We start from the raw sequence: 25932 nt of genomic DNA on the forward strand, positions 1-25932 counted from the left end.
GTGCCTGAAAATGAACTCTCTTTAAAAAGCATCCAACATGGGAGGATACTGGCCATTTTGGAGAAACCTTAAGAGGTATAACTAAGTGAAAATTGAACCCACTGAACCAAGAGAAAAGAAGTCAGGTAAGGGAGCCATTATCAGAAGGGATTTTCTTTCCAGTTCCCAGTTGTACAAATCCAGGTGGTGTCCAAAAGAAGGGATAAATCTTGATTAACCAATTGAACCAATCCAATCTATAGTGAGAAATACATCTATCTGTTATTTATGGGATGTGGATCCAGCTAAGAGAATATCCTCATGGATCTGGCAGATGATTACAATACAGAAAACTATTATTTATTTATTTATTTATTTTATTACATTTATATACCGCCCCACAGCCAAAGCTCTCTGGGTGGTTTACTGATTCACCACTAAGATGCCCCAAACGTAATGAACTTCCTCAGTAATCAGCAAAGAGCAGTTTAAGTGTGATCTAGAATACATTTTTTATTTTTGCTCTTTGCACAATATGGTCTCTTAAATGGGTCTTGGGTCACAATTCAATGGCAAAACTGAATAGCAGAAATACCATTTTGTTTAATTTGACCAACTTTACATTTTACTGACTCATTAAATTTGTGTAGATGTCTACAAATGCACGCACGGACTGCTGAATTGGGCCAATTCAACATCTCTATTGAAAGCAATGTGACTTATTGAGCCATGTTCCAGATCCAGTCCCCAAAGCAACTCATGGGTCCCTGGTGGCCTAACACATTTTAAGAAGGGTGTGGTGAAATAAACAAAAGAAAAGAAAATAGTTCCTGGACTTACTTGTAAAGGGTAAGAAATAATGAGACCCAATGTCTAATTTCATATAAATACTATTGCCTTGTATTTCATGTGCATTCTGGAAAAGTGAAGCCAATCCTCACTTGACATTTTCAAAGAAATATTTATTCCTCAGGACACCTTCTCCACCCCAGCCCCAAATCAATACCTTCATTTCACCCATACAAATGTACTCCATTAGTGCTAATTGCAAGTTTATTATAGAGCCTGATTTCCCACGAGGATCAGGTTTTTCTAGCCCCACAAAATACTGGATGAAGAATAGAGGAGCACCTGGTAATTCAGAAATTGACCATTCCTGCTGTAAGCAATAGAATCAGAGTGAACAGAACAGATTACATCCAACTATTTGTACCCCCAAAAAATCATTTTTTAGAAGTCTCTATTCTAACCATGCAAGCAATCCATAAGGCCATGATCTTAATTTTTAAAATACCAATGTTTATTGAGACAAAAAGTATAATGAATCTTGCCCAACATGGCTTAAATTCTGCATCAAATAAAGATCTAATTATGTTTTTTGTTCCCTATATCAAAATGTGATAATTTGCTTCAATATGCATTCAAATTTGACTGGTACCTGAGACATGCCTTGCTGAATCTGTAAAGTTGCAGGCTGGGACATCATTGGTTGCGCTAATGGTTGTCCAATAGATGGAGAATTTAAAGACTAGGATTCAAAAATATGCATACATATCTTAATTATCATAACAAACTTCTTTCATGGGTAATTCCTTCTTTCTTTACAAAAAACAAATTTCTAAATTGTATTTGGAGGCAGTGAGGTTATAAAACCACAGACACAAATAAAATGTTCCTTTCTTTCCATAACTCCATGACTACAAACTCCATAAGTAGAAATGAATCCTGTCACGGACTGCTAGAAGGAATTTAAAGCATTTAATGCTTCTAATTTTTTGTCTTTCATTCTATTTTTGATTTGCCCACATGTATATATGGATATACAAAAAGTGAAATGCAAGAGTTGTATATCCCAAGGAGGTAGACAAAGAACAAGAGTCCAAAGCAGAAGCCTTAGAGAGGTCTCTTCTCCAATGTGTCTTCATAGTTGAAGCTACTATGAAAAGAACCTTACTTTTCATAGCATCTTCAACCCTACACACCCAAATAATGTTACATTATATAGAAAAGACACAAAACCCAACAGTGCATAAAAAGGATATGAACGCCACGAACACATAACACAATTAAACTAATATGACATCACCACCACCACCAAATTAAAGTTTATTTTAAATCAAATTTCCATTCAAATCTATGGCATTACTCTTGTAGATTTTTAAAAGGCCAATAATACTGGTGATATTAAAAAAATGACAGCAAAACTGTATACATGGAATAGCATACATATTCAGGCAGGCAAAATCTACAAGCAGGCATTTAAATGAAAGTTTTGAAAATGATCTTGTCAAACTGGGTGGTTAGGCGAACAGTCTGGCCTTTTGCTTTTAATCTTTTTAAAATGTGGAATCTAAAGTTCATATCCCTTAACACATGAAAAAGAGTTATCATTTCCCTAAGAATTACCTGACTACCAAGTGAAGCCCTCCTTTGTGCAGACTTTTCATGAGTGGATAAATTTTGCCTTGGAGGAGTGCTAGTATCCATTGTCATCTTTGTTGGTGTTGCTGAAATCACAGCCAATGTAAAAATGAAGACGGATAATTTCATTTATCCTTACCCTGAGAATACACATATACTCAGACAAATTATTAGTTTGTTGCAGTGGAATTGCAGATCTTTGCAAAACTGATAATACCATTGAGCTACTATTAATTATGTTTTGCTTTTATAGTCACGTGGTTTACTAATTAAAATATGATGAACAGAACACAGAGGCATAATTTAAGTCAATCTTATATATAACAGGTTTTTATTCTAAACACTCACATGAAGGGTCTGAGACTGCAGTATGAGAAGATTTCCTTGAACTCCTGGAGGAGGCAGAGGGTGTGGGGCTGTTTTCAAATCTCTCCAATGCTTCCTTGAGACTTACTGTATTTATATGATTGTCAGAACTAGAGTCCTGACTCTGAAACAATAAAAAATGTTTTGGCTAGCTTATCACCAAAAAAATAAATTAGCAAAAACTAATTATGCCTTTACAAATATTCATATATGGGATTAAATGATGAAAGTTAATTTCCAGTGACACTAATATTTGTATGATTCACCTTCTCTAACTTATTCCAGCCCCGCTTGACATCTCACAGGGCTGGCCCTCCCACAAGGCAGAGTGAATCCTTTGCTTAGGGCAGTGGATCTTCAAGGGTGGCAGATGATGCACGTTTCCCAATACTGGGAGGGTCACAAGCTCCACTGCTAGGAGGACCACTGCCACCGTCCTATGCCTCACTCTGAAGACTTCTAAGAGTGAGGCATAGGGTGAATAGCCACTCTGGGGAGCCCCACTAGCCACTCTTCTGCTATGGAAAATGCTTTAACAGGAAAGCAGCCAGCACAGCTCTTTGGAGCAGCTACTGCCACCTGTCGTCCAATGCTTCACTCTGAGGACCTCTCAGAGTAAGGCAAAAGGCAGGCAGGCATCCCACAGAGCCATGCTTGAGTAGCAAGCCCATGGCTTGCTCTGAGGGTTCCCCAGGAACAGCTCTATTTAAGCCAATAAACACATGAGGTTTGAGGTACAACCCTATATTCCCTGATTTGGGACTCAGTAATATTTAACTCAATGGGTGTTACTTGTGAATAGGCATGTACAAGATTTATTTATTTATTTATTTTATTTATAAAAGATTGCATTGTTAGCCTGGTAACATCACTTTTTCAAAATGCCAAGGGGCCCACAGACCTCAAAGGGTTAAGGGTCCTTGCTTGTACAAGATGTGGTGCAAATGGAAGCATGATAAAAAGAACGACACAGAAATGTGAACCATGTTTTTTTGTATATAGATACATAAATACATTCACACTTTTTTGAGATCCTAATCAGTTTTAAAAATGCTAACTAATGTTAAAGATATTGAGATTTATCAGTGACAAAATATAAAAGGATGGTGGAAAACTTACTTTATCTGCTGCTATCTCTGGCAGAGACTCTTCAATACCAAGTTCACGCCGTCTTTCTGCTCGAACTTCTGCGTAACTACAGATTAAAAAAATCAAAGTATCAGCGCATTGTGTCAGATTGGCTTGCTCGAAGAGTAGCAAATAAAAGTATAGATTTCTAAGTCAATGCACGAATATGCTTAAAGTTATGACTAGCTCAGAAATCATTGGGTGGTATCCTATTGTGCCCATGTGCCAACAGGACTAAGTGCTTATGAACAGGGAGTGAGCAGGTTCTGAAATAGAGTTCTGCTGAACTGACCCAATCCAGAAGTGAGTGGTTCTGTTCATATGCAGGGTCACTTTTAGGGCCGCTAACTCCCCATTTTGCAAGCAGTCAGTGCAACACAATCAGTGGGAGTGCAGCACCCTCCGTTGGATACTGATCTTTGATGTGTTCTTAGCCATTTTCCTAATCCTTGATTAAAAATCCCCAAAATATAGTTGGAAATTTGTTGCAAATATTTGAAATAAAAAATTATACAGACTTTTGTTACCTTACTACTGTATGCGTACATACGATGAACTCTGGTCTAGAATTCCACTGATGGTAAGTGATATAGTAATGAGTCTGCAACCAAATCCACTGTTGCCCCTTTGTGAGGAATCTGTAATAGCAGGACTTCCCTTTTCCATACTGCATTACTAAAGAAGGAAACAATAAGGTTTTACTTCAAAAGATGCCAACTCTGGGATGTGGATTCAAATAGTGGAACGAATTGGTTGAAGGGCAGTTAACAAACACATAAAATAAAGAAAACAATAGTTTGGATTTACATCCCACCTTTAAATCAAATGATCCTCAAGGTGACATTTAAAGTTACAATACAACAAACAAACCACACATACACACATGACCCAACAATGGACAGAACCATACTTTAGGTGTGCTCAAGCGCTCGAACATGCCCAGTGCAATTTTTTACTTTTTTTTTTTCTTGAACAATGGAACATTATGCATTTCCCAAACTGGTTTTGAAATTTCCCTCAATTTCAAGAGTGGTTTGTCATGTGACAAAATAGATGTTCTTAGAAAACCACAAGCCAGATAGTCAGGTTATTAGAGGGGAAGGAAACAAGGAACCCAAGCACCCCATATACTAAGCATAGTGGAGTGCTGGTCTTGCCTCTCAATGTCTTGGATAATTTGACCAGAAATTAAAGTTAAATTATTATTTCAAACATACTGAGCATCATATTGTGTCTTTAAAAAAACACAATCTGGTGATGGTGCTGCTTTACTGATCTTACAACACTATTGTATATGATGCAAGCATGATTTTCTTGAAATTATTTGATGTCCAATATTTATTTACCACTCCGACATTTTGAATGGGGAACGGTATATAAATACTGTAAATAAAAATAAAATTTTCCGTGCTTTCAGAATTGTTAGAGGGACAACAAAAATGGATCTTGGGAGCACTCAGGATTGTGAAAAGATTAATACTCCAACACTGGAAGGACAAATCCTTGCCATCAATCCTGCAATTGACAGAGGACCTTACCAACCTCTCCGTATTTGAACGTGCAGCTTAATGCCCCAAAACACATTTGGACAACTGGGCTGCATAAACTGATATATATGTCTAGCTGCCCTCTTTAACACAGTGGTCAACTTGACTGTACTTACATGCTTCTCCTCACATTAATTCTTTCCTCCGTGTGAACTGTAACCTGTTCTCTTTGTACCTTAATTCCTCACCTGCCCTTGTTATGTTTGCATTGTTTTAAACAAAACACTCAGTAAATGTATAGAAAGAAAGAAAATTACAAATCCAAAGCCCTCTTAGCTGTGCAAAAATAGTTGTGCAGTTCTTTGAATCACAGTTTAAAGATTTCACATTTCCACACACTTAAATATTTTTCACAAAAAATAGTTCCCCAGCATGCAACTTAATTGCTGTAGCCACATAATCAGAAAATACGTATGACAGAATTTTTTTAAAAAACTCTTAAAGTGTTTTATGGAAACAGCTTTCCAGCAAATTGTATAAAAATTACCATTATGGCAACCATAAAATGCAGTAGGACTTTGTTTACAATAAGAAGAGGTTTGGTGGATCCAAATATTTTCCCCTATTTAATACATCCAGATTTAATACAAGCTAATACACCTGACAGGTGCCATTCAAAAGTTATTATACCAGTAAATAAATACCTCTATCCTCTTACAATACTTCATATTATCATAAAGATTCACCATCCACTACACAAACTCTAAATTTGTGTGTTTTATATAAAATAACTATGACATTTACTTACAGTGTTCATGACATTTTGCCAGATTTTCTAGGTCATCCACGTGATAATAATCATAGCCTGATGTCCCCAACACTTCAAATGGTAAATAACCTATTATTGGCGGTGCCCTGAATAATGATACAGGAGTTGTTACTTTATTTCTTAGCATAGAAGAAATGAGTCATACTATTTATTATACTTGTACTTAAATCAAGTAAAATGTATTCAATAAAAAAGTAAAATTCATTTCTTGCTATATAAATAGTCAATGCCAATTAGTGGCCACTAACGGTAACAGAATGCTACCGTTTAGTACTACATTGTAAGAAATGGCACCTGTGATCCAAGAAAAGGAACTTCCATTCTAAGCTATGCCTAGAGGTGAACTCTTCATTGGGTTCTTCAACAGTGCTCATTTCCTAAAAAATAAAAAAATGTAAGTCTCTCAGAACTGCTCTACTCTAATTTAAAAACTCTTCTGAAATCTAAACTTCCAAACAATTAAATTAACTAACATGAATGTAACATGCAAAATATTTCTTATTTTGCTGTTTCATCGCTGCTTGGAAGAGGAATAAGTCAAGCAACATTCTACTACTGACCCAACATATGCTATGCCTATGTTATCAGGAGAGAAGAGCAAGGTCATCACCACGTGCCAGTAGACATGGAAGGGTGTTGTATTGTTTTCAGTAGCAATTAATATGCTATGTTCTTCTTAAAAGAGGAAATTCTTCATCATTAAACCTTCAGCCAATTTAACTTTGCACCATGAAGGACTACTTCATATAATTCAATATTCTTACATGGAAGGATAGAGCATCAACTCTGAGAAGTCATCCCTACATTGAGCCTTTCTACTCCTACAAACAGGTGGTTAGTGCTGTGAAAACCAACTGCACCAACCATCTGCTGGGGATGTCTGCTTGGACTTGATCTAGCAAAGTTCACCAAATAGGTAGGGTGGATGTGAATGTTAGACTGCACAGCAACCAATCTAGAGGGCAATTCATACAAATAAGACCTTACCCAGGATTGGAGTACGGCTACTTAAATTATTATTCATTCAACAAGAACAGTTTAGATTAAGTTAAATACAAAAAGCAAAGCAAATACAGATGTTGAAGATATGATAATTCTAACATACCTTGATAAACTGAGGTGTAGCTAGCCTAACTGTAGCTACAAAGCAAACTCTGTCTTCATAGGAAGGCCTATGAGACCGCTGGATGGTTTCTTCATAACCATTATGGGCAGAGTTAGGCACTAAGGGGAAGAGGAAGAGATGAAAATTATCATAGTTTCCAAACAGGGCCAATAGGCGAGGACATATAATTAATAACCCAACATGAAAAAGAACATCACTTGGGAGGAACTATAAAACAAGGATACATTTTAAAATGTGAATTAATAATGCAGTTCATGGCATTATAATTCAAAGCATTTGTTTACTAATGCCATACAGTTTATTAAATGCAATTAAATGCCTGATTCCATCAGAGACATACAGTCCAAGTTAAAACTAAAATATTCCACACTAAGTGAACATACACACTTTTGCACAGGTTGAAATAGCTCTTAGTTTGATACAGCAAAGCCCTGAAACAAACATACACAACTGGCAAAGAGTTGGACACATTGTGCCTGCTGCTGGTATCCTAGCCATAGCCCCTTCCATAGAGTACCATGTGGCACCCTGAGGAGGGATTTGTCCTCTCCATTCCCCAGAGGGGAGTCTGCATCACAACAGAGGGAAAGGGACAGCCATATAATTCTGAGGCCTGGTTCACACGTAAGAAGAAGCCACCATGGATGAATTCCCCTGCAGGTTTTTTTTTGTCACAGCAGCAATTTTGAATATTCAACCCACACTGGGTATATGCCATAGCGAGGGTGGATTGTTGAAGTGGTTAACAAGCCACCTGGAACCCTAAAACAGCTCATCATTCTGGATGGTTTGTCAACCATCCCAACAACCCAACTTCTCCATGTACATACGTAATGACAAGTTACAGTGTGAAAGTTGAACTCTGTACATGTGCTGGAATGTCTTAAGTATGTGATAAGGCCTGGGTATAGAAAGAGGTTTATGCAAGCAAGGGTCCCACTAGTGTGCATGCCAAATTCAGGTTTCACAGTCTTGGTGCTATGGCACTGACAGACACCTGCCAACCACAGCTGCTTGCCTTGCCTTAGAGATGGCATTTCTACTGTCTTTTTGTCATGGATTGGGCTGCTACCCACTCGTTGCCCCTACCACCTCCCATAGGTTGTTGCTGTAATTTATCCATCACTGCTGCTAGCATTGATCTGTCCACCCAACACCCACTGACCACCCACAAGTCCCTCACCCCCAGAGAAGAGAATAAGCCTGGGCTGGCATTGCAGCCCTCATGGAATGAAGGCACAAAGCAGCCACTTCAATACAAAATGGGGGGTGGGGAATCAGTTACTGGGCCAGCCCAGCTAGATTTCTGCTACAGCTGTTTGCCTCACAAGTTGCCTAAGAATGAGGCAGAAAAGGAGGAGAGGGAAGAGGGCGCAGGGAGACACGGAGCAAGCAACAGCCCCTCACACCTTGCTCCTTTCGGAAAAACCGGTCCTTTGCCCAGGCACTAGCACCAAGGTGTGGAAATAGTGGAGAGTGAGTATATTAAAGGTCAGCACAAAAATGGTGGGGAGAAATGCAATCAAAGTGAACTGTAAGTAAGATACGTGCTGTAGATGATCCCATAGAGACTGACAGCAGTAAGAAAAAGGGTTAATATTTTCTTCTCTTTAAATGCATACACAGCTAGTAACATTTATTAAATATAGTATGTGCTGCAATTAACTTACTGTTACTCAATGACTTGAAGTTTCCTATACATTTTACATATTCATATGTAGGTGGCTCTTTGGGGTCTATTGTCCCTCGGAGCATATGGCAGCAGAACTCTAGCTGATTTTTTGCTGCAACAACAAAACAATGACGTCATATATAATGAAATACTAAGATGAACATCAACACATTACAAGCTGATATACTTGAATAAAATGTGCAATGACATGAGAACCATAAAAGGAGCCATTAAACATAACATTACCAATATGTCCTCTTACCCAAGACTGTCCACCTTAACTGGCAGTAGCACTCCAAGGTCTCAGATCTTTTCCAGCCCTGCTACCACAATAACCCTTCAACTGTAGATGTCAGCAATTGAACCCGAGATGTTATGCATTTAGAGTGCAATCCTATACTTGCCTACTCAAAAGAAAATCCCACTAAGTTCAAGGGGGTTACTCCCAAGTAAGTGTGTATAGAATTACAAACAAAGTATATGATCTATCTTAAGTCTCCCCCCCCCCTCTTCACCAGTAGTATTGTGAGGACTATAAAATAAAATAAAATTGTGGATAATGGACATTCATTCCCTCATAGATTAAGAAATGGATAATGGCAAGCTTTTTGGAAAATCAAGTAGGTCTCTATCAATATCCCAATATCAATCTGGGTGTGTGTGTGTGTGTCAAGGAATGATACAGCATTATTCATAGTGCAAGAAACTAAAAGATGCACATTCCTGTCATTCCTATCTTAAGGGGAAATGGAAAATCAGATGTATGGAAGAAGGTATGGAATGGTGTATCGTGAAGGAGGGCATGGCTGACTGAACACTAAACAGAAGCAATTCAGATTGCAACATTTTGTTGCAGGTCCCACTTGTTCTGTATAACGTTTATACTTTTCATTTAATTGATTTGTGAAAATGTCTTCAGAGAAATTTTACCCCAACAGAATAAACCAATTATTATATTTTCACTAAAACCTAAAAAATCGCAGTCTTTAGGACTTGTCCCTGTATCTGAGAGATAATTTAATAATGCAACTTACATTTTAAATATTCTGGGGTCAATGAATCACTTTCCAACAGATGAGTGGATAGTATTTTATAAACCTCTGAATGTTCCCCCTCTGGGACAAAATTAAATATACTCTGATCCACAAGGTCAGACTAAAAGAGAGAAGAAATGAAATAAAAACTAAAATATAATCTTGTGAAATTCCACTTTTGAATGCAAAGTAACTAACAAACCTGTCAAGGAGATAACTTAAAAATGTATAGATCCTGTAATATGACATTCTGAATACCACATCATTCTGAAATATTTTAACAGTTAAAGTATTGATGACACCGATTTCAGATGCAGTAAACAAAGGTTGCTATAATCATAATGGAGTATTTGATTGAAAGTGACCACTTTTGATTTAAATTAACACTATATCTATGCTGTTTGATGGTATCCAGTATTTAAAAACTATTATCTCAAAAATACAGTGTCAAATATTGCCTGTCTAATTAGTTTAGATTGGATCCAAATAGCAGCTTTAGGTATTCCCAAGCACTTATGCACGCTCAGTAGGCTTTTTTACTTTGAATGGCAGATCCCCATGTCATAGTACAAATTAGTTTCAATGTCAAAAAGGCATTTTTGTAACATGGAACGGAGCAGAACTACTCAAGAATCACACAACCTTTCGGCAGATGGAACCAGTTATACAAGGCTGAAATCCAAAGGAGCACTTATCCTCCCACTGATTCCTTTCCAACCCACCAATTCCCTTCCACAAGCAGTGGGTTTATCAATTCCGTTGCACATTTGGGACCCATTGCCTACGTAAGGGAGATTTAGTGCTCCCTAGGAGAAGCCGGAAAAACTACCAGAACTGCTCGTTTCTGGAAGAAGGCAGATAAACAGAACTCCTTTATGAGAGTTCCACCAACCTGGATCCTTCCAGAAACTAGCATTTCTGCTTGTTTCGGATTGCCCGTGGAAGCACTAAATCACCATTGTGCAAGCGATGGTGGCTGCTTGTGCAATGCAACTGGAGGAGCAGAACAGAATTGGCAGGGGTATAAGTGCTTCATTGGATCCTGCCTAATACTTTGGATCCTGATCAATAAATGTGTGATATTACACACTGCATATTTCAACTCACACATGCTGAGTATTTCTAGTAAAAAAAGTAACATACTTCAGTATAATTTCCTCTAATAGCAGAAATAGAAACAAACAGGGCCACTGAGAAACAAGAGGGAGGGATCTGCATGCTCTGAGAAAACGTGTTGGCAGAAGAATAAAATTAACTTTAAAAAACCAAAAACACCCTTATGTAAACCCCAAACCCAAAGTACAGCCAAATGAGGATTAAACATGTTAGCAGCCACAGAATGTTGAGAATAAATCTGAGAAGACGGAAGATGGTTTCGGGTATGGGCAAATGAAATACCCTGCTTGAGGTCCTTATGTCTAGGAAGAGAGCAAGGTTAGCAGGGAGGAACCCTGAACAGAAGCACTCCTGCTAGGAGGTGTGGACACACTGCAACATGTTGTTGCATGTACCACTAGTTACTAATTAATTTATTTTTAATTAATAAATATTTTTTAAACAATTTAATAGTTATTTATTTAAAGAAATAAATGCATCTACAGTACAATATATGAAAAATATCGTGTTAGTGTTGACGAAATCTAAAAACAGAAGGTAGCTGCAGAACAGAAATTAATTTTTGGATTTTTACATTTAGACTCAGTTCATTTATGGTTTGGTTTTTCTTTTTCTCTGAAGAGTCAATATGAAAGAATGACTTCTTTATATAAGGTTGTAGCTAAACTCACATAAGCAGAATCCACTCTCACAATTGTTTCTTCCCCCAGCCGTCCCTCCTTACTACAGCCTCCTGTGTCTCCTAGAAAGGATTTGGGCACCCTCAGAAAAAATGTGAGATGTGGCATGGAGGGACTGCAGACAGAAGGCAACTGCAAAAGTTGGGTTGGAGGCTGTGTGTACATGAGCAGAGCTCCGCTTATGCAACCTTCTGCCACCCATTTTTTGCTGATTTTTCCATCCCATTGCAGCACCCCACTCCAAGACATTCCTGAGGATCCCCTGATGCTGAGGAGAAGCTTTTGGGGAGGCTGCAGTGGAACAAGGGGGCAAGAAAGTTGCAGTGTTCAAGAAGACACTTGTACATGCACCTTTGAATACAACCCACTTTTCCCCCTAGAGATACAAAGAAACTCTGTATGAAGTTTTTATTGTTATTTCAAAGTGCATATATTTCCCTTTGTCTTGAGAATGTTTACAGAACCAAGGACACCAAGTCAGATGCCTATTGGTGTTTACAGCCATGTGATGTATGTAGGGTCCCCTAAAAGGGCCTGGCTCCTAGTGGTCACTGGGTAAGTCATTCAGCTGGTCCACTGAATCCAAACTTCCCTGATATCCTCCAAAATAACCTGTTGCCACCACCTACTGATTTATAGAGAGCAGCAGAAGCCACCCAATTATATATACCCCCATGTGTATAACAAAGCCAGCATATGGGATGAAATATGCCAACTTTAGGAACAACCCAGACCAGAACGCAAGTATTTAAAGCATTAAACATATATTTACTTAAGGAACATAACATCCAGAATAAGTAGTTATAGGACAAAGAATAATAAATAACGGTTCTAGCTAATAAACACTGACTCCCAATTTCAACATTGTATCCCAGGGGCCTCAAACCGTTTTAGGCCATTGAGCACATCTGAAATTCTGGAAAAGTGCCATGGATCATCACAAACAGGAGGCATTCACAAAATGGTTGTTGTGATGGGCACAGCCAGTGACAAAACACCAAAGAAAAGCAAACCAGTGGGCCTAAAAAGACAAGTAACTAGCCAAACAGTCTGAAAACATTTTTAAAAAATCACAGGCCTCAGCAGGGCTCTTCGCAGGGCAAGCGGAGATATATGCAGGTACTACATTGCTTACTCCCAATCTATCCTTACCACCAGCCTGTGGTGACTGTGCATACATGAGAAGAGATAAATTTCTAAAGCTCCTGTTCAAGGCCTCTTGTAGTGGCATCAGCATCAAATGAGACACAGCATAAGATAGAAACTAAGACACCAGAAACTCCAATGTGGGGAAATACAAAGTTTCTTAACAACTATATATACTGTTTAAGCTCCAGAATCTTAAATAGCCAATTGTGCATAAAATGCTCAAATAAGTCTGATATTTTCATGAGAGTAGCACATACTTACTGGCAAATGTTCAAGTAATGGGGTTACACTTTCTGATACATATATTATACTTCCATCTGTCATGATTGCTAGAAAAAAACCATCAAGAGCCTAAAATTAAACAAAAAGGACAGTTAAAAACAGGACACTGTACAATTTAGTTTCAGATCTCTTGGATTCAAGCCATTTACAGTTTTAAAGGTCAAATGGCACTTTAGATTGTGTTTGGAAACAGATAAGGAGCTAACAGGATTGAAAAAAATAAAGGAGTACTATGTGCCACTAACTGGCCCCAGTAAACGCCTGTCAGCAGCATTCTGCACATTCAGTGTCTCCTTTGCATATGTTTTAGCATACTTCAGTGTAATTGTATTTTCATCACAATGCAAAGCTGAAATATACATTATAACCAACCAAATATACATTATAATCAACACATTTTAGAATGAAAATAAGTATTTACCTCTAACATTAACTGAGTGAATTCTTCATTACTAAGGAATGTGGGTTTCCAGTCCTGTCGGATTTCACTGGCATCTGACTGGGCAGTGATTTCTGTTAAGAAATACAAATTACCTGCACATGCATTTACTCTAATATATGTATCCAACTGTGGATGCGAAGTTGTAACAGAATGAGAGAAAGAGACACAGGTTGTTTCCCCCATAACACAGGAAAATGAAGTTCATTTTCTGCAGCAGACCAGTAATTTATTTGATTGATTGATTGCATTTGAATACCGCCCCATAACTGAAGCTCTCTGGGCAGTTCACATGGCTGTTTAAAAAAGAAACACAGAGAAAGTGAACTGTCCTCATGGCAGCATTCTTCTGAGAGGAGACATGGACAAAGTAAGAGGGGGTGTCAAAGACGGAGAGTAAAGAAGTATTATTTACTCCCCATTGCTGAAAGTCTGATCACTTTGGAATTTGCTTTACCATCTATAATTCAGAATCCTACAAGGCCAGGTGAGCCTTACCATTTTTGTTCTCAACCAGCAGCTACCCATTCTGCATAAACGGAATTTCAGAAGTAATTTGTGATATATCATTAATATTGTTTTTAAAAGTCCAAAATTCCACTGGGTTTCCATGAGCTTAACTTGCTCTTTGGATCCTGACCATTGCTACTAGCAGCCGAACGGTTATAGTGAGTGATGATTTCCTAGTTCTGGCTGCATCCAACAGCTGTTATTTTTTAACAAAACTGAACTATAACGCAGTGAAGGACACAGACACAAGGCATAAACATAAAACCTTTACTGAATAAAACTAGATAAAAGAGAAAGTTACCTGATTACATACAATATAGCAATTACATTACAAGAAGATACAAGATTCATTAAACTGAATGAAAATCCCTACAACACACACACTCTATGAATAAATCCCTCACATACACATCTTAAAAGGAGGGGCAGGAGGGAGAAACACAAAGAGAAGTAGAGATTTGTACTTATCCATATTACAAGACTGAAAAGGGAATTGAAAGGCCTATGACATGGAAAACCACTTAACTGTGGAGTGCAGAAAGAAAGGGGAGAGGTTGAGATGGATGACTAGATAGGATAGCAGTAGGAGTTGCTAAGCATTTGGAAACAATTACTTCATCATTAAATTCTAAGTAATTACATCAATTTTTCTTAAAATACACATAGCCTAAGGAAATGCAATAGAAGAGTTCATAGATCAATGCCTTAGAAATCCCCTAACTATTTTTACTGTCACAGCCTTGGTTTTCCTTATCTATATTAATGGGAATGCTGAACACCAGCCCAGAGCAACTGATGCATCTGGGTCATTTTGACCTAAGATTGAAAACTGTGCAGTTGAAAGCTATGTGCTTTGGGCTAAAAGCTGAAAATAGTTGTAAAAACAGAAGGAGAGACTACTATTACCTTAGCATGACTGGCTGGGGTGTGCTGGGAATTCCAGGACTTTTTCTGCCTAAACATGCATAGGATTACACCCTTAGGATTCAATCCTATCTACTGCACCCTCGATGATCGAAAAAACTCCTTGTGAAGTGGATTTTTCTGTTGCTGTTTCACCTGACTGCTGAAAGGTGACCTATTTATCTTCATAAACATGATGGATTTCAGAAAGGGTATGTGTTTATTTCACATATTTAAAATACTGTTCTTTCACTTTATTACTTTATATATGTCATTTTAAAAGTAATAATTTCTACTAGCTTCTTAGGAACTCAGGAACTAAAATGTTTTACGAATTTTGGACAAAACCCTGTACATATTATTTTATGCTGAGACAACATCAACTTCAGCGGAATTTATTCCCATAACTATAAACTAGGAACATAGGAAGCTGCCTTATACTGGGTCAGACAATTGCTCCACATAGTCCAGTACTGTCAACACTGACTGGCAGCAGCTTTCTAGTATTTCAGTTGAGATTCCTTCCTAACCCTATCTAGAGATGCCCAGAATCAAACCTGAGACCTTCTGCATACAATGCACTAAACTACAGTTCCTCCTCTAGATTGGGGCAGAAAGGTTAATGGCATAAAACAGGGGGGGAAATAGCTTGAATAATTTCACTGTTTTCATTTAACATCCCAGAATTACCTTTGTGTTTCCGCAAAAAGTCAATGCTCTTCTGCAGTACAGTGGATTTGTCCATCTTTCGAGCATTGCCCGGAAGCATGGATCCCAGCTCTTTGATGAGCACATTAAACTGATCTCTGCGCTTCTTTTCAGACTTGTTTCTTGATACTCTTAATTTTAAAAAAAGCAATTGTGTCAATTCATAAGAAAGGCTTTAAGCAGATTCTTTAGGGTTAAAGGGTAGGATCCAGACTTAAGTGATTGCACTCTTTAGTCCCACTGAAATCAATAGGATTTAAATTCATCATGACTAGCAGAACAAGCCAAAACCCTACCAAAGACTAGCTGGATATAGCAGTGCTATTGCTTCAAAGGGAAAAGAGCCCCACTGGTACTATGGTATTTCCACCCTGAAGTTGCTCAATACGCTACAGAAAGATCTACAGGTCTACAAGTACCACCACAGATGATCCTGCTGACCTTAGGTCCCAAAATGGGGCATTCTGGGGCATGTCAAGGGTGCCTTCGATAAACAGGATCCAAAGCCCTCCCCCCACCCCCAGTTCTCCCAACATCCTCATAGATTGGGCCCCTGAACTATGCCATCCCCAAGCTAACAGAGTTATTTCCCTCCCATTGATGTCAATGAGAGGGGGTAGGGGAATTTAAACTACCAGGGAAAAAAAGAAGAAGAGAGACACAGAGAAAAGTATCCCCACCCCTTGGCCTGGCCACAGTGACCCACACAAATTCCCCTTCCCAAACTTAGAATTACCCTGTAACTTGCCCCATTAATTCCTTTGGGACCAAAGCATGACTAATTTAGGCTCAACCCACCCAAGTGTTTTAAGTGTTAACTTTCAAATAAAATATATTCATTTAAAATAATACTTTGGCAAAAAAAAAATTTAAATATTAGAAGGAAGCATTTGATAAAACTAGCCATGGAGATACTTAATACTTCAGTTTGGAGAATGTATGTGGAACCTTCAGCAGTGTAGGTATACATATTTAAACTTTTTGCTGGAATACAAATGTTGAATGAAATTTTAGTCTTATTTCCTTTCAATGGTCAATAGTACAGTTTTAAAAGCACAAGCTCCCTGTGAGCTTGAAAAATAGCTATATTATTGTTTGAATCTTTATCTTTATCATTAAACATGTCCAGTAGCTTTTCAAGAGACGAATTGCCAATTAACATCAGACTTCATAAATACAGTATCTAACCCTTAAAATATTTTAAGCAATATGTACTCTATCTTTTAAGGGTGCTTCAGAAAAAGCAGAGGAGACAAAAAGTAACTGTAATTGGGATGCTTGGTGAATTTAAAACAAAATCAGATAATCTAAAATTAAATTGTGTTATGGTTTTACAACGTCTGCTTAGGTTAATCTTGTATTCCAATCTTTTAATACTGTCAGTAAACCAAATAAAGCAAAAACCCAAGGCCCCCATCCAGAGATCTTTGCACACAGCAGCAGACCAAACACAAGCATCTCTTCTTCTGAACAGAAGTCAACTGTCAGTTCAGTTGGCCATTGAAAGAAGGTGAAAAGAAATGTATTGAATCAGTCCTCCCTTCTCTTCTCCTCATACTCAACAGCACTGTTTGGCAATGTTTGCAAAGTGCACGAACATTATGCATACATATCAAACTGCTGGATATGGAACTTCCCACATATTCCAAGGGATTGTATCAAGAAATGATCTAGATATACAATTCCATTTCTGCCTGATCACAAACAAATATTTTTAGCACTAGCTATCTCACAAAGCATACCTCTTTGCTTTATCCTTGTCATCTTCTTCCACGAGACCATCAAAAATGCTACCATCATCTCTACAAGAGAAAAACAAGTTTCAGAAGACAGCCACATAGTATAGAATTGCCCTAATAAAAAATAAGGAGAGCATACTGATAAATACTTCCAGTTCCAAAGAGGAAGACAACACATCCTCATTATTATAATTGTCAAAAACCCTTGATCCACAAATTACTAATTCCCTAGATCTTGAAAGAAATGCCATTTCTGAGAATTGTCTTGAAATGAATTTTATGAACTCTACCTTTCCTATTGTACCCATAGATATAATTTAAGAGGAAACATTGACACATCCTAACTGAATCATTGCAATCCTCCATTGCCGTTAAAGGAAGTTTGTCATGGCAAACAACTAATAGCCTGTTATGTTATAAAATATAAAGAGATACTAGCTGTGTTGGAAAATCACGCTCAACCATAGTTTAGCAGGCTGACAACTAGCCACAGTGAGCAATGGGCTCACACACTCCTCCACTCCCCCTCTTGCTCTGGCATGGCCACAAGGAAGAGTTTGAACCAATAAACTATGGTTAATGTTAATTATAGAACTGGTTCATATGTGACGACAACCCATTGGTTTCAAAACCAATGTGTTGGTTTTTAAATCAATGGATTGTCATGCGTGAGCAGGAAAGAGTGGGTTGACTAAACAACAAACCATGGGTTAACCACTGAATAGTTTTGCCCCTAAATAACCCAGTAGTCTGGGTTTGATTGTTCAGCAGGAGCCAATAGTGGGTTGCTGAACAAAAGCAGAAGAAGTGGGTACACTGCAGGGAGCACAGTCTCTTTCTCCTATTCTCCCCAACAATGCATCAGTTTTTAAACAAATGGGTTGTCACTGGGCCTGTTCAGACAACACACTAAGCCATGGTTAGGCTAACCATTTTGCAGTGAATGATTAGTGAGCATTTTTAAACTGTGGTTATGTAGCCACCATGGTTAGGAATGCTTCACACAACATGCCAAGTCAGGATTCACACAACACGCTAAGCCATAATGTTTAGCTCAAAATGTTTAATCAGCTTATCATGTTGTCTGAACAGGGTCATTATGTGCGAACAGTCCCATAGTTTGTTTGAAATTAATTAACATGAACCAAGCTGTAGTTAAGCAAAAATAGAATCAGAAGTAGCAGAGGAGAAGAATGGGAAGGGGAGGCAGGAGAAGCCATAAGCTTGCTGCGGGTCATTCTCATCACACTTTGAACACACAGCCTAAATTTTAAATTCTGTTTTAAGTCATAAGTAACAATATTTAAATAAAAATACGCAAAATTGGAAAATGACTTACCTGTCTGCAATGGAGCTCATTTTATGGGTGCTTATGGTAAAGAACATAACACATCACACTTTAGTCTTGTGGTAGACATTTGTATTTCTGCTCTGTGAGAGAATGAAAACAGAAGGAAATAAAACTTTCAGATGTTTCTCTGTTCCCCAAATGAAATTCTCTATTGCCACCACAGGAAACAACGGGCAGAATCCAAAGAACGATGCAACTAGGTACAAATGCCCAAGAGATTTTTGCATTTTATCTCTGGAATAACTCCCCAACCACCCTCCCCGCAATTCTAGATGGCAAAATACATTGGAAATTGAGTGGAATGAACATTCAAAGACAGTTGATGATATGGTACAGGATTCTGCTGGTTAAACCGCCCCCACCCACCCCGCCCTGGCAGAATATGCTGAAGTCCTTAGCGTGCATAACAAACACTCTTTCAATGTCTGCAAACATGTTTCTAGTAGTTTCCCTTCTTTCTGGTACTGTATCCTAATTATCTGAGCATAACACTGTGGGGAATTTACCGTTAGACTTTTCTGGATGATAAATAGTGAGCTTCTAAGATGACTGATTCCAGAAGGTCGGACTTGTGAGGTAAGAGTGCCTTCCAAATGTATTCTCTAGAGAAGATCATTAAGCTCTATCTCAGTACTGTTAAAAAGAAAAGAAAAAAAGTTGAAGTTATTAGAATTCTGCATCTAATGAATGTCTTCACATAAAATAAAGGGTGACTAACAATGTTACTTATACACAAATCAGAACTTAAGAAGAGTTGTGCTGGATCACACAAAAGGCCTATCTAGTCCAGCATTTAGCTGTCAGTATGGCCATTCAAATGCCCACTGGAAGCCCACAAGCAGGCCAGAGGTGGAACAACACCCTCCAGCTCATGTTCTCCAGCAACTGGTATTGGAAGGCATGATGCCATCATGACAAGTAATCACTGATAACTTTATCATCCTTCAATTTGTCAAATCTTCTTTTAAAGCTGTCCAAATTAGTGGCCATCACATCTTGTGGGAGTGAATTCCACAGTTTTATTGAGGAAGAAATACTTTCTTTCATGTGTCCTAAATCTCCCACCATTCAACTTAAATGGGTGACCCTACATTTTAGCATTTTCTACACACCATGCATACTTTTATACATCTGTCATGCCCCTCCCTTACTCGCTTTTTTTAAAGCTAAAAAGCTCCTAATGTTCTAACCTTTCCTTATAAAGGAGTTGCTTCAGCCCCTTGATCATTTTGGCTGCCCCTTCGGCTGAATGTAATAAAACAGAAATGCATGTCTGACAAAAGAAAAGTTCTTGAACAGCTTCTACTTTGATTTTGTCTGACCAAGTCCCATCAGCCTCTGCCACCATGGCCAATGATCCAGAATGCTAGGAGTTCTAACCCAAAACATCTGGAGGACACCAGTTTGGAAAAGGCTGTCTTAAACTGCGTCTAAACAGCACAAGTTCTGCAGTTTACTATTGGATGCATGCTGATTTACTCTTGCAATCTGCCCAGTGCTTAACCAACATATGCGAACTTCACACTGTTAATGAGTGCATCTGTGGTGCTGATGTCTGCATTGTATCAGCCGTGCTAATTGTGTCAGCTTGCACAGGGTCATCCCATCCCATGTTCGGCCCACAGAATGCAGACATGCCATATGCTGTCAGTTCTAGAGCCCACCATTACCCCTAACACTTTCATTTATCATTATTGTCACTGTCTCACACATACACAAAGGCATAAAGGCATTACTACCAGAGTTGGAAGACATTGTCGCTATCCAAATGCAGAGTCCAAAATATTTGGGGCAAGGGAACTGCTACTACATTCCATTCTCCTGTCTTTACCCGCTGCCTATCCCAAGCAGGAGAACACAGAAACACTGCCCTGTTCTGTATCATTCCCTTCTCCCACTTCTACTAGCAGTGATGGTTTCTAAAAGGAAGGAGCTTATCCAGAACTACCTCTGTCCAAACATTGAACTGGTATTTTGAGTTCCCTTCCAAGAAAAATGTTTAATTTAATATATCCTTTCGCCAGCAGAATTACCCAACATTAGCAATTACATGTTTTAAAAAGGAACTTAAAAAGCAGAAACTAAATACAGAGGAAAAGCAATCTGCCAGGAGAAGAAGGGGAAAAATACCAACCAGAGCATGACTCAGAAAACCTGCTTGTGTCTTTCTGGCCTGATAGCCTACTGTCCTATTGACCTACTTTCCTTGTTATGGGAGTTAAGCCCTTATCTTCCAGTTGAATAGTTATTTCTTTTGGCAAACAAATGTATTCATTAATTTGCACAAAGATTACTTGTGAAATCTAGAATGTAGACACTGTAACATGAAGCATGTGGTTTTAAACTTTTAGAGTATGCGTTTTTTGTCAAAGATTACACAAGTTTAGAAAAAGTATGAATGAGGCAAGTATTACATTCAGCAATAAAGCATTTAGAGCTGGGTCAAACAGTGCTTCAAGAGGAGGCTTTTATTGTGTAATCACTCTGCCTCATTCATGGCAGGGGTGACCAGATAATGTAGTCTTCCATTTGTAGCTCTCCCAAGCAGTGAAACAATAACAATGTTGATGACAGGCTGGCTCCTCTGGGGAGATCATTCCATAATTGCCCACCATCAACATGGCCCTTCCCCTAGTTTCCACTTTCCAAGACTCCCTCAGAGGAGATACCTGGAGCAGGCCTTAAATGATGAGCGTAGTATATGGGTGGTTTCATGCTGAGAGAGGCTCTCCATCATGTATTGAGGGCCCTAGACGTGTAGTGCTTTATAGATCAAAACCAGATGTTTGAACTGGGCTCGGAAACATACAGGGGGGCAGTGCAAGTGGATAAGAATCAGTGTTATACATTTGGATCTTATGGTCCCTGTTACCAATCTGGGTGCAGCATTTTGCACAAGCTGGAGGTTCTGAAACATCTTCAAAGGCAGCCCCATGTAGACTGCATTGCACTAACTTGGAAGTTACCAGAGCACTGACTGAAGCTAGGCCATCCCGGTCCAGCTAGGGATTAGCTGGGCCACCAAATAAAGTTGGTACAAGGCACTACTTGAGGCTACCTTAGCCTCAAGTGATAAAGACAGCTCCAGCAGAACTGCTGAACTACAAATCTGCTGCTTCACGGCAGTACAATCCCACCTAGAACAAGTTCAGCGCTCTCCATCTGGTCAGAAGAACCACTCACTAACAACATCTCAGTCTTGTCTTGACTGAGCTTCAGTTTACTAGCCTACATCCTGTTGCAGCCAGGCACCAATCTAGCGCATCTACAACCTCACCTGGGGAAGTTGAAAAGGAGAAATAGAGGTGTGTGACATCAGCACACTGATAACACTACTCAAAAACTCTGGATGACCACACTCAGTGGTTTCATGTAAATGTTAAATAGCATGAGGGATGAAATGGACCCCTGTGGAATCTCATACTGGAGAATCTACAGTGCCGAACAATATCTCCCAAGCGTCACGTTCAGGAATTGGCCATCCAACTAGGAGTGAAACCACTGCAATGCAGTACCTAGCTCCCAGTCCTAACTCAGTTTCCCCAAAAGGATACCATGGTTTATAGTATCAAAAGTATTTTCAGGTGCGGTCTCACCACCACCTCTGCCAGGTGGCCTGGGAGGACTCCCTCTTGCAAGTAGGCTCTGATCACCTCCTTGACCAGGCCAGCTGTTCCCTCCTGGCCAGTTCTTATAAGCCAAGACGGCAAGGGTCCAATACAAAAGTTATTGCACAACCCTGTCCAAGCACCTTTTCAATGTCCTCAAGCTGTACTAACTGAAACTCATCCAATAAAACTGGACAAGGCTGTGCTCGGGATACCTTTAAGTCTTGGCGGATGCAAGAGATTGCATTTTGGAAGTGCCTAGCAAGTATACTACAACAAACCTAGATGGATCCAGAGCATTCTTACGGCCAGCATGTAATAAGCCCTGGATTAATCTGAAAAGCTCCATTGTGCAGCACATAGAGGATTCATGAGAGGTAATGTGATATTGTTTCTTTGCCCCCCTCACTGCTCCTGAATATACTTCACCATAGGCACACCAGTGATCAATTCCATTTATTTATTATAACATTTGTATCCTGCCCTATATCACTAGGATCTCAGGGCGGAGTACAGATAGTTTTTCTCTATCTGCAGTCAAGCTAACTCAGATTTTATTTCATCGTTCTCAGCTCTGGAGTACATCATGGAGTCATGCAAGATCTACTCCAGAGAAGATGCCCAGGAGCAATTGTGTCAGTTTTGGGGAATCCCCATGCCCCTGAACTGTAGCCCACCCCGTTCAGCAGGGTTCCCCAATCCTCTGTGTAGCATTTGGGAGGCTGGAGGGGCTGCTGTGGAGAAGCGATGAAGTTTGCTTCAGCCAGCCCAGTATATTTATTTATACCGCTTTATATAAAAAAAATTGCTAAGCAGTTTATATGCCAAAGTATTAAAAATCACTATTAAAATACTTTATTCATAAACAATAACAGCTAAAACAAAAATAAACAAAGTTACAGAAACAATTAAAAATACAATACAATAGAAGACAATCAAATGGAGCAGCATCATAATATCAATTACAAGCCAGGGAAAGCTTATGTAAACCGATATGTTATTAGGTGGCATTTAAAAACACAATATTTTCTGCCTTCTGAACCACACAGGGGAGGGAGTTCCAGAGGGTGGCTACCACTATTGAGAAGATCCACTTTCTAGATGTTACACAGCAACATTTATTTATTTATTTATTTATTTAACTTATATACCGCTCCCATAGCCAGGGCTCTCTGGGCGGTTTACAGAAATTCTGTAGGTTGTGGAATGATCAGCAAGGCCTCCTCTGAAGATTTTAAAAATTGGCTGGGTATATATAGGGGAAGGCAGTCTGCTACTAAGTACACTGGTCCTGGGTTGTTTAGGGCTTTATATGTTAATGATCATGAACATGGCTCAGTAGCGAATAGGCAATCAGGTGTTATTTGTATATGGTTGCTCTACTGAGCATCCTAGTTACTGCATACTGCAATAGATGCATAGACCTTTTTATTTTCCCAACATTTTAACAATCTATAAATACATTTTAACATGGTGTTTTAAATTTGTAATTTTGCATTGCTGCTGTTTTTATCTGGTTGAGCTTTTATATTGTATTTTATATTATGGTTTTATACTGTTGTTTTATACTTTGAATGGTTTTAATTTTTGTGAACCGCCCAGAGAGCTCCAGCTATTGGGCGGTATAGAAATGTAATAAATAAATAAATAAATATTCTGAATGAGGCACAATGAGTGCATTCCACTCTTACCACGAGGTTACTAGTGCATGAACCATAGTGGCTTGGCTATCCCTATCGAAGTATGCTTCTGAATAGTTGTTGTAGCAGGTGAAATTGATAGTAGGTGTTCCAATAGACTGAAGTCACCTGGGCCTCCAACAAAGATGGATCCAGGAGCATCCCCAAACTACAGTCCTGTTTCTTCAGAGGGCATGCAATTCTAACTAGAACAGATAAATTACCCAATTTCGAACCTGGGAAACACTGACCCTTATTTATTCATTTACTACATTTATATCCTACCTTTTTTCCTCCAAAGAACCCAAGGTGGTGTACATAATCCTCCTCCTCTCCATTTTATCCTCACAACAACCCTGTGAGGTAGGTTGGGCTGAGAGTCTGTGACTAGCCTAAAGTCACCTACTAGGTTTCCATGGCTGAGTGGGGACTAGAACCCGGATCACCCAATTCCCAGTCCAACAATTTAGCCACTACACCATACTGTTTTATCAGGATTCAGCTTCAATCATTCAGCCCATGACCATATCCAGACACCAGTTCAGAATATTCAGAGCTTCTCTTGAATGAGATATTACAGAGAAATACACCGTGTCCCAAATTTCCTAATGACCACTCCCAACAACTTCATATAGATGTTAAACAACACTGGGGACAAAACAGTGCTCTGTGGAACCCCACAGTTCAACTGCTTTGGGGGGGGGGGCATCACCCAATATTGTTCTCTAGAATCAACCCTGTAAGAAAGTGCTGGACCAACACACAACAGTGCCTTAAACTCCCAAATCAGAGACTTACAGGGACCTTCCCAAAGGAGACCATGGTCAGTAGAATCAACAGCTGCTGAGAAAATGCAGGTTGCTTACCTGTAACTGTAGTTCTTCGAGTGGTCATCTATGCATTCACACATATGGGCTCTGCGCCCGCGCGGAGACTTGAACCGGAACCTCAAATAGCTAAAAACAACATTTTAGGCGGGAACCATCCCCAGCGCACTGCGCATGTACACGCGGTTCCCGCCTATACCTCAGTTTACAGGAGTCCGACATTGTGGCCCCATAAACTTTGTATAAAACATTAGTGTAATTCAATCCACAAAAAGTATCAAAATATACCACCAAGAGGGGATGGTGGGTGGGTTGTGTGAATGCATAGATGACCACTCGAAGAACTACAGTTACAGGTAAGCAACCTGCATTTCTTCTTCGTGGTCTCTATGCATCACACATATGGGCGATTAGCAAGCTGACATAGCTGGAGGTGGGTTGGTGTGTCATCTTAAAATCTCAGACAGGACCGCTCTTCCAAACGAACAATCCTGTCGCGCCCTTACATCAAGGTTGTAATGTTTGATGAATGTGGATGGAGCTGACCACGTTGCTGCCCTTCACACTTCTTGTAGAGGGACACCCCTCCGAAAAGCCACTGAAGTTGCCACCAATCTAGTGGAGTGGGCTGTTACAGTGTCAGATAGCTGCAGGTTAGACAAGGCGTAAGCCATCTCAATTGTCTGTGTTATCCAGTGGGAAAGACGTTGGCAAGATATGGGGAGACCCTTACAAGGTTCCCCATAACACACAAATAGCAGTTTTGTCTTTCTGAAACCTTCTGTCCTTGCTTTATAGAAGGCAAGAGCTCTTCTGACATCTAAAAGATGTAGAGTACGGTCCACTGGTGTTGACGGATTAGGGAAAAAAGCAGGCAGTACAATGTCTTGTGTTGTGTG

The 25932-nt window shown here is 39.2% G+C and overlaps 1 protein-coding gene across 2 annotated transcripts in view; it reads right to left on the reverse strand.

The window, feature by feature from the left end:
* CLOCK (clock circadian regulator) overlaps positions 1-25932 on the reverse strand; it is a 61773-nt gene that overhangs the window by 12039 nt on the left and 23802 nt on the right. The window contains exons 2-17 of one of the 2 annotated variants that reach the window (XM_063136160.1): positions 19426-19552; positions 18908-18999; positions 17572-17631; positions 15812-15960; positions 13691-13782; positions 13249-13338; positions 10043-10163; positions 9007-9120; positions 7316-7434; positions 6505-6587; positions 6190-6296; positions 4422-4569; positions 3886-3961; positions 2749-2890; positions 2386-2486; positions 1418-1507 (exon numbers count right to left, since the gene is read on the reverse strand). In XM_063136160.1, coding sequence (XP_062992230.1) covers positions 1418-1507; positions 2386-2486; positions 2749-2890; positions 3886-3961; positions 4422-4569; positions 6190-6296; positions 6505-6587; positions 7316-7434; positions 9007-9120; positions 10043-10163; positions 13249-13338; positions 13691-13782; positions 15812-15960; positions 17572-17631; positions 18908-18954 — 1539 coding nt within the window. In that variant the 5' untranslated portion in view covers positions 18955-18999; positions 19426-19552. Of the gene's footprint in view, positions 1-1417; positions 1508-2385; positions 2487-2748; positions 2891-3885; positions 3962-4421; positions 4570-6189; positions 6297-6504; positions 6588-7315; positions 7435-9006; positions 9121-10042; positions 10164-13248; positions 13339-13690; positions 13804-15811; positions 15961-17571; positions 17632-18907; positions 19000-19425; positions 19553-25932 lie in introns of both variants that reach the window. The other variant, XM_063136159.1, reaches the window with a different exon arrangement.

The sequence above is a fragment of the Elgaria multicarinata genome, chromosome 10 (assembly GCF_023053635.1).
Source record: "Elgaria multicarinata webbii isolate HBS135686 ecotype San Diego chromosome 10, rElgMul1.1.pri, whole genome shotgun sequence".
In the NCBI taxonomy this organism is placed as follows: domain Eukaryota; kingdom Metazoa; phylum Chordata; class Lepidosauria; order Squamata; family Anguidae; genus Elgaria; species Elgaria multicarinata.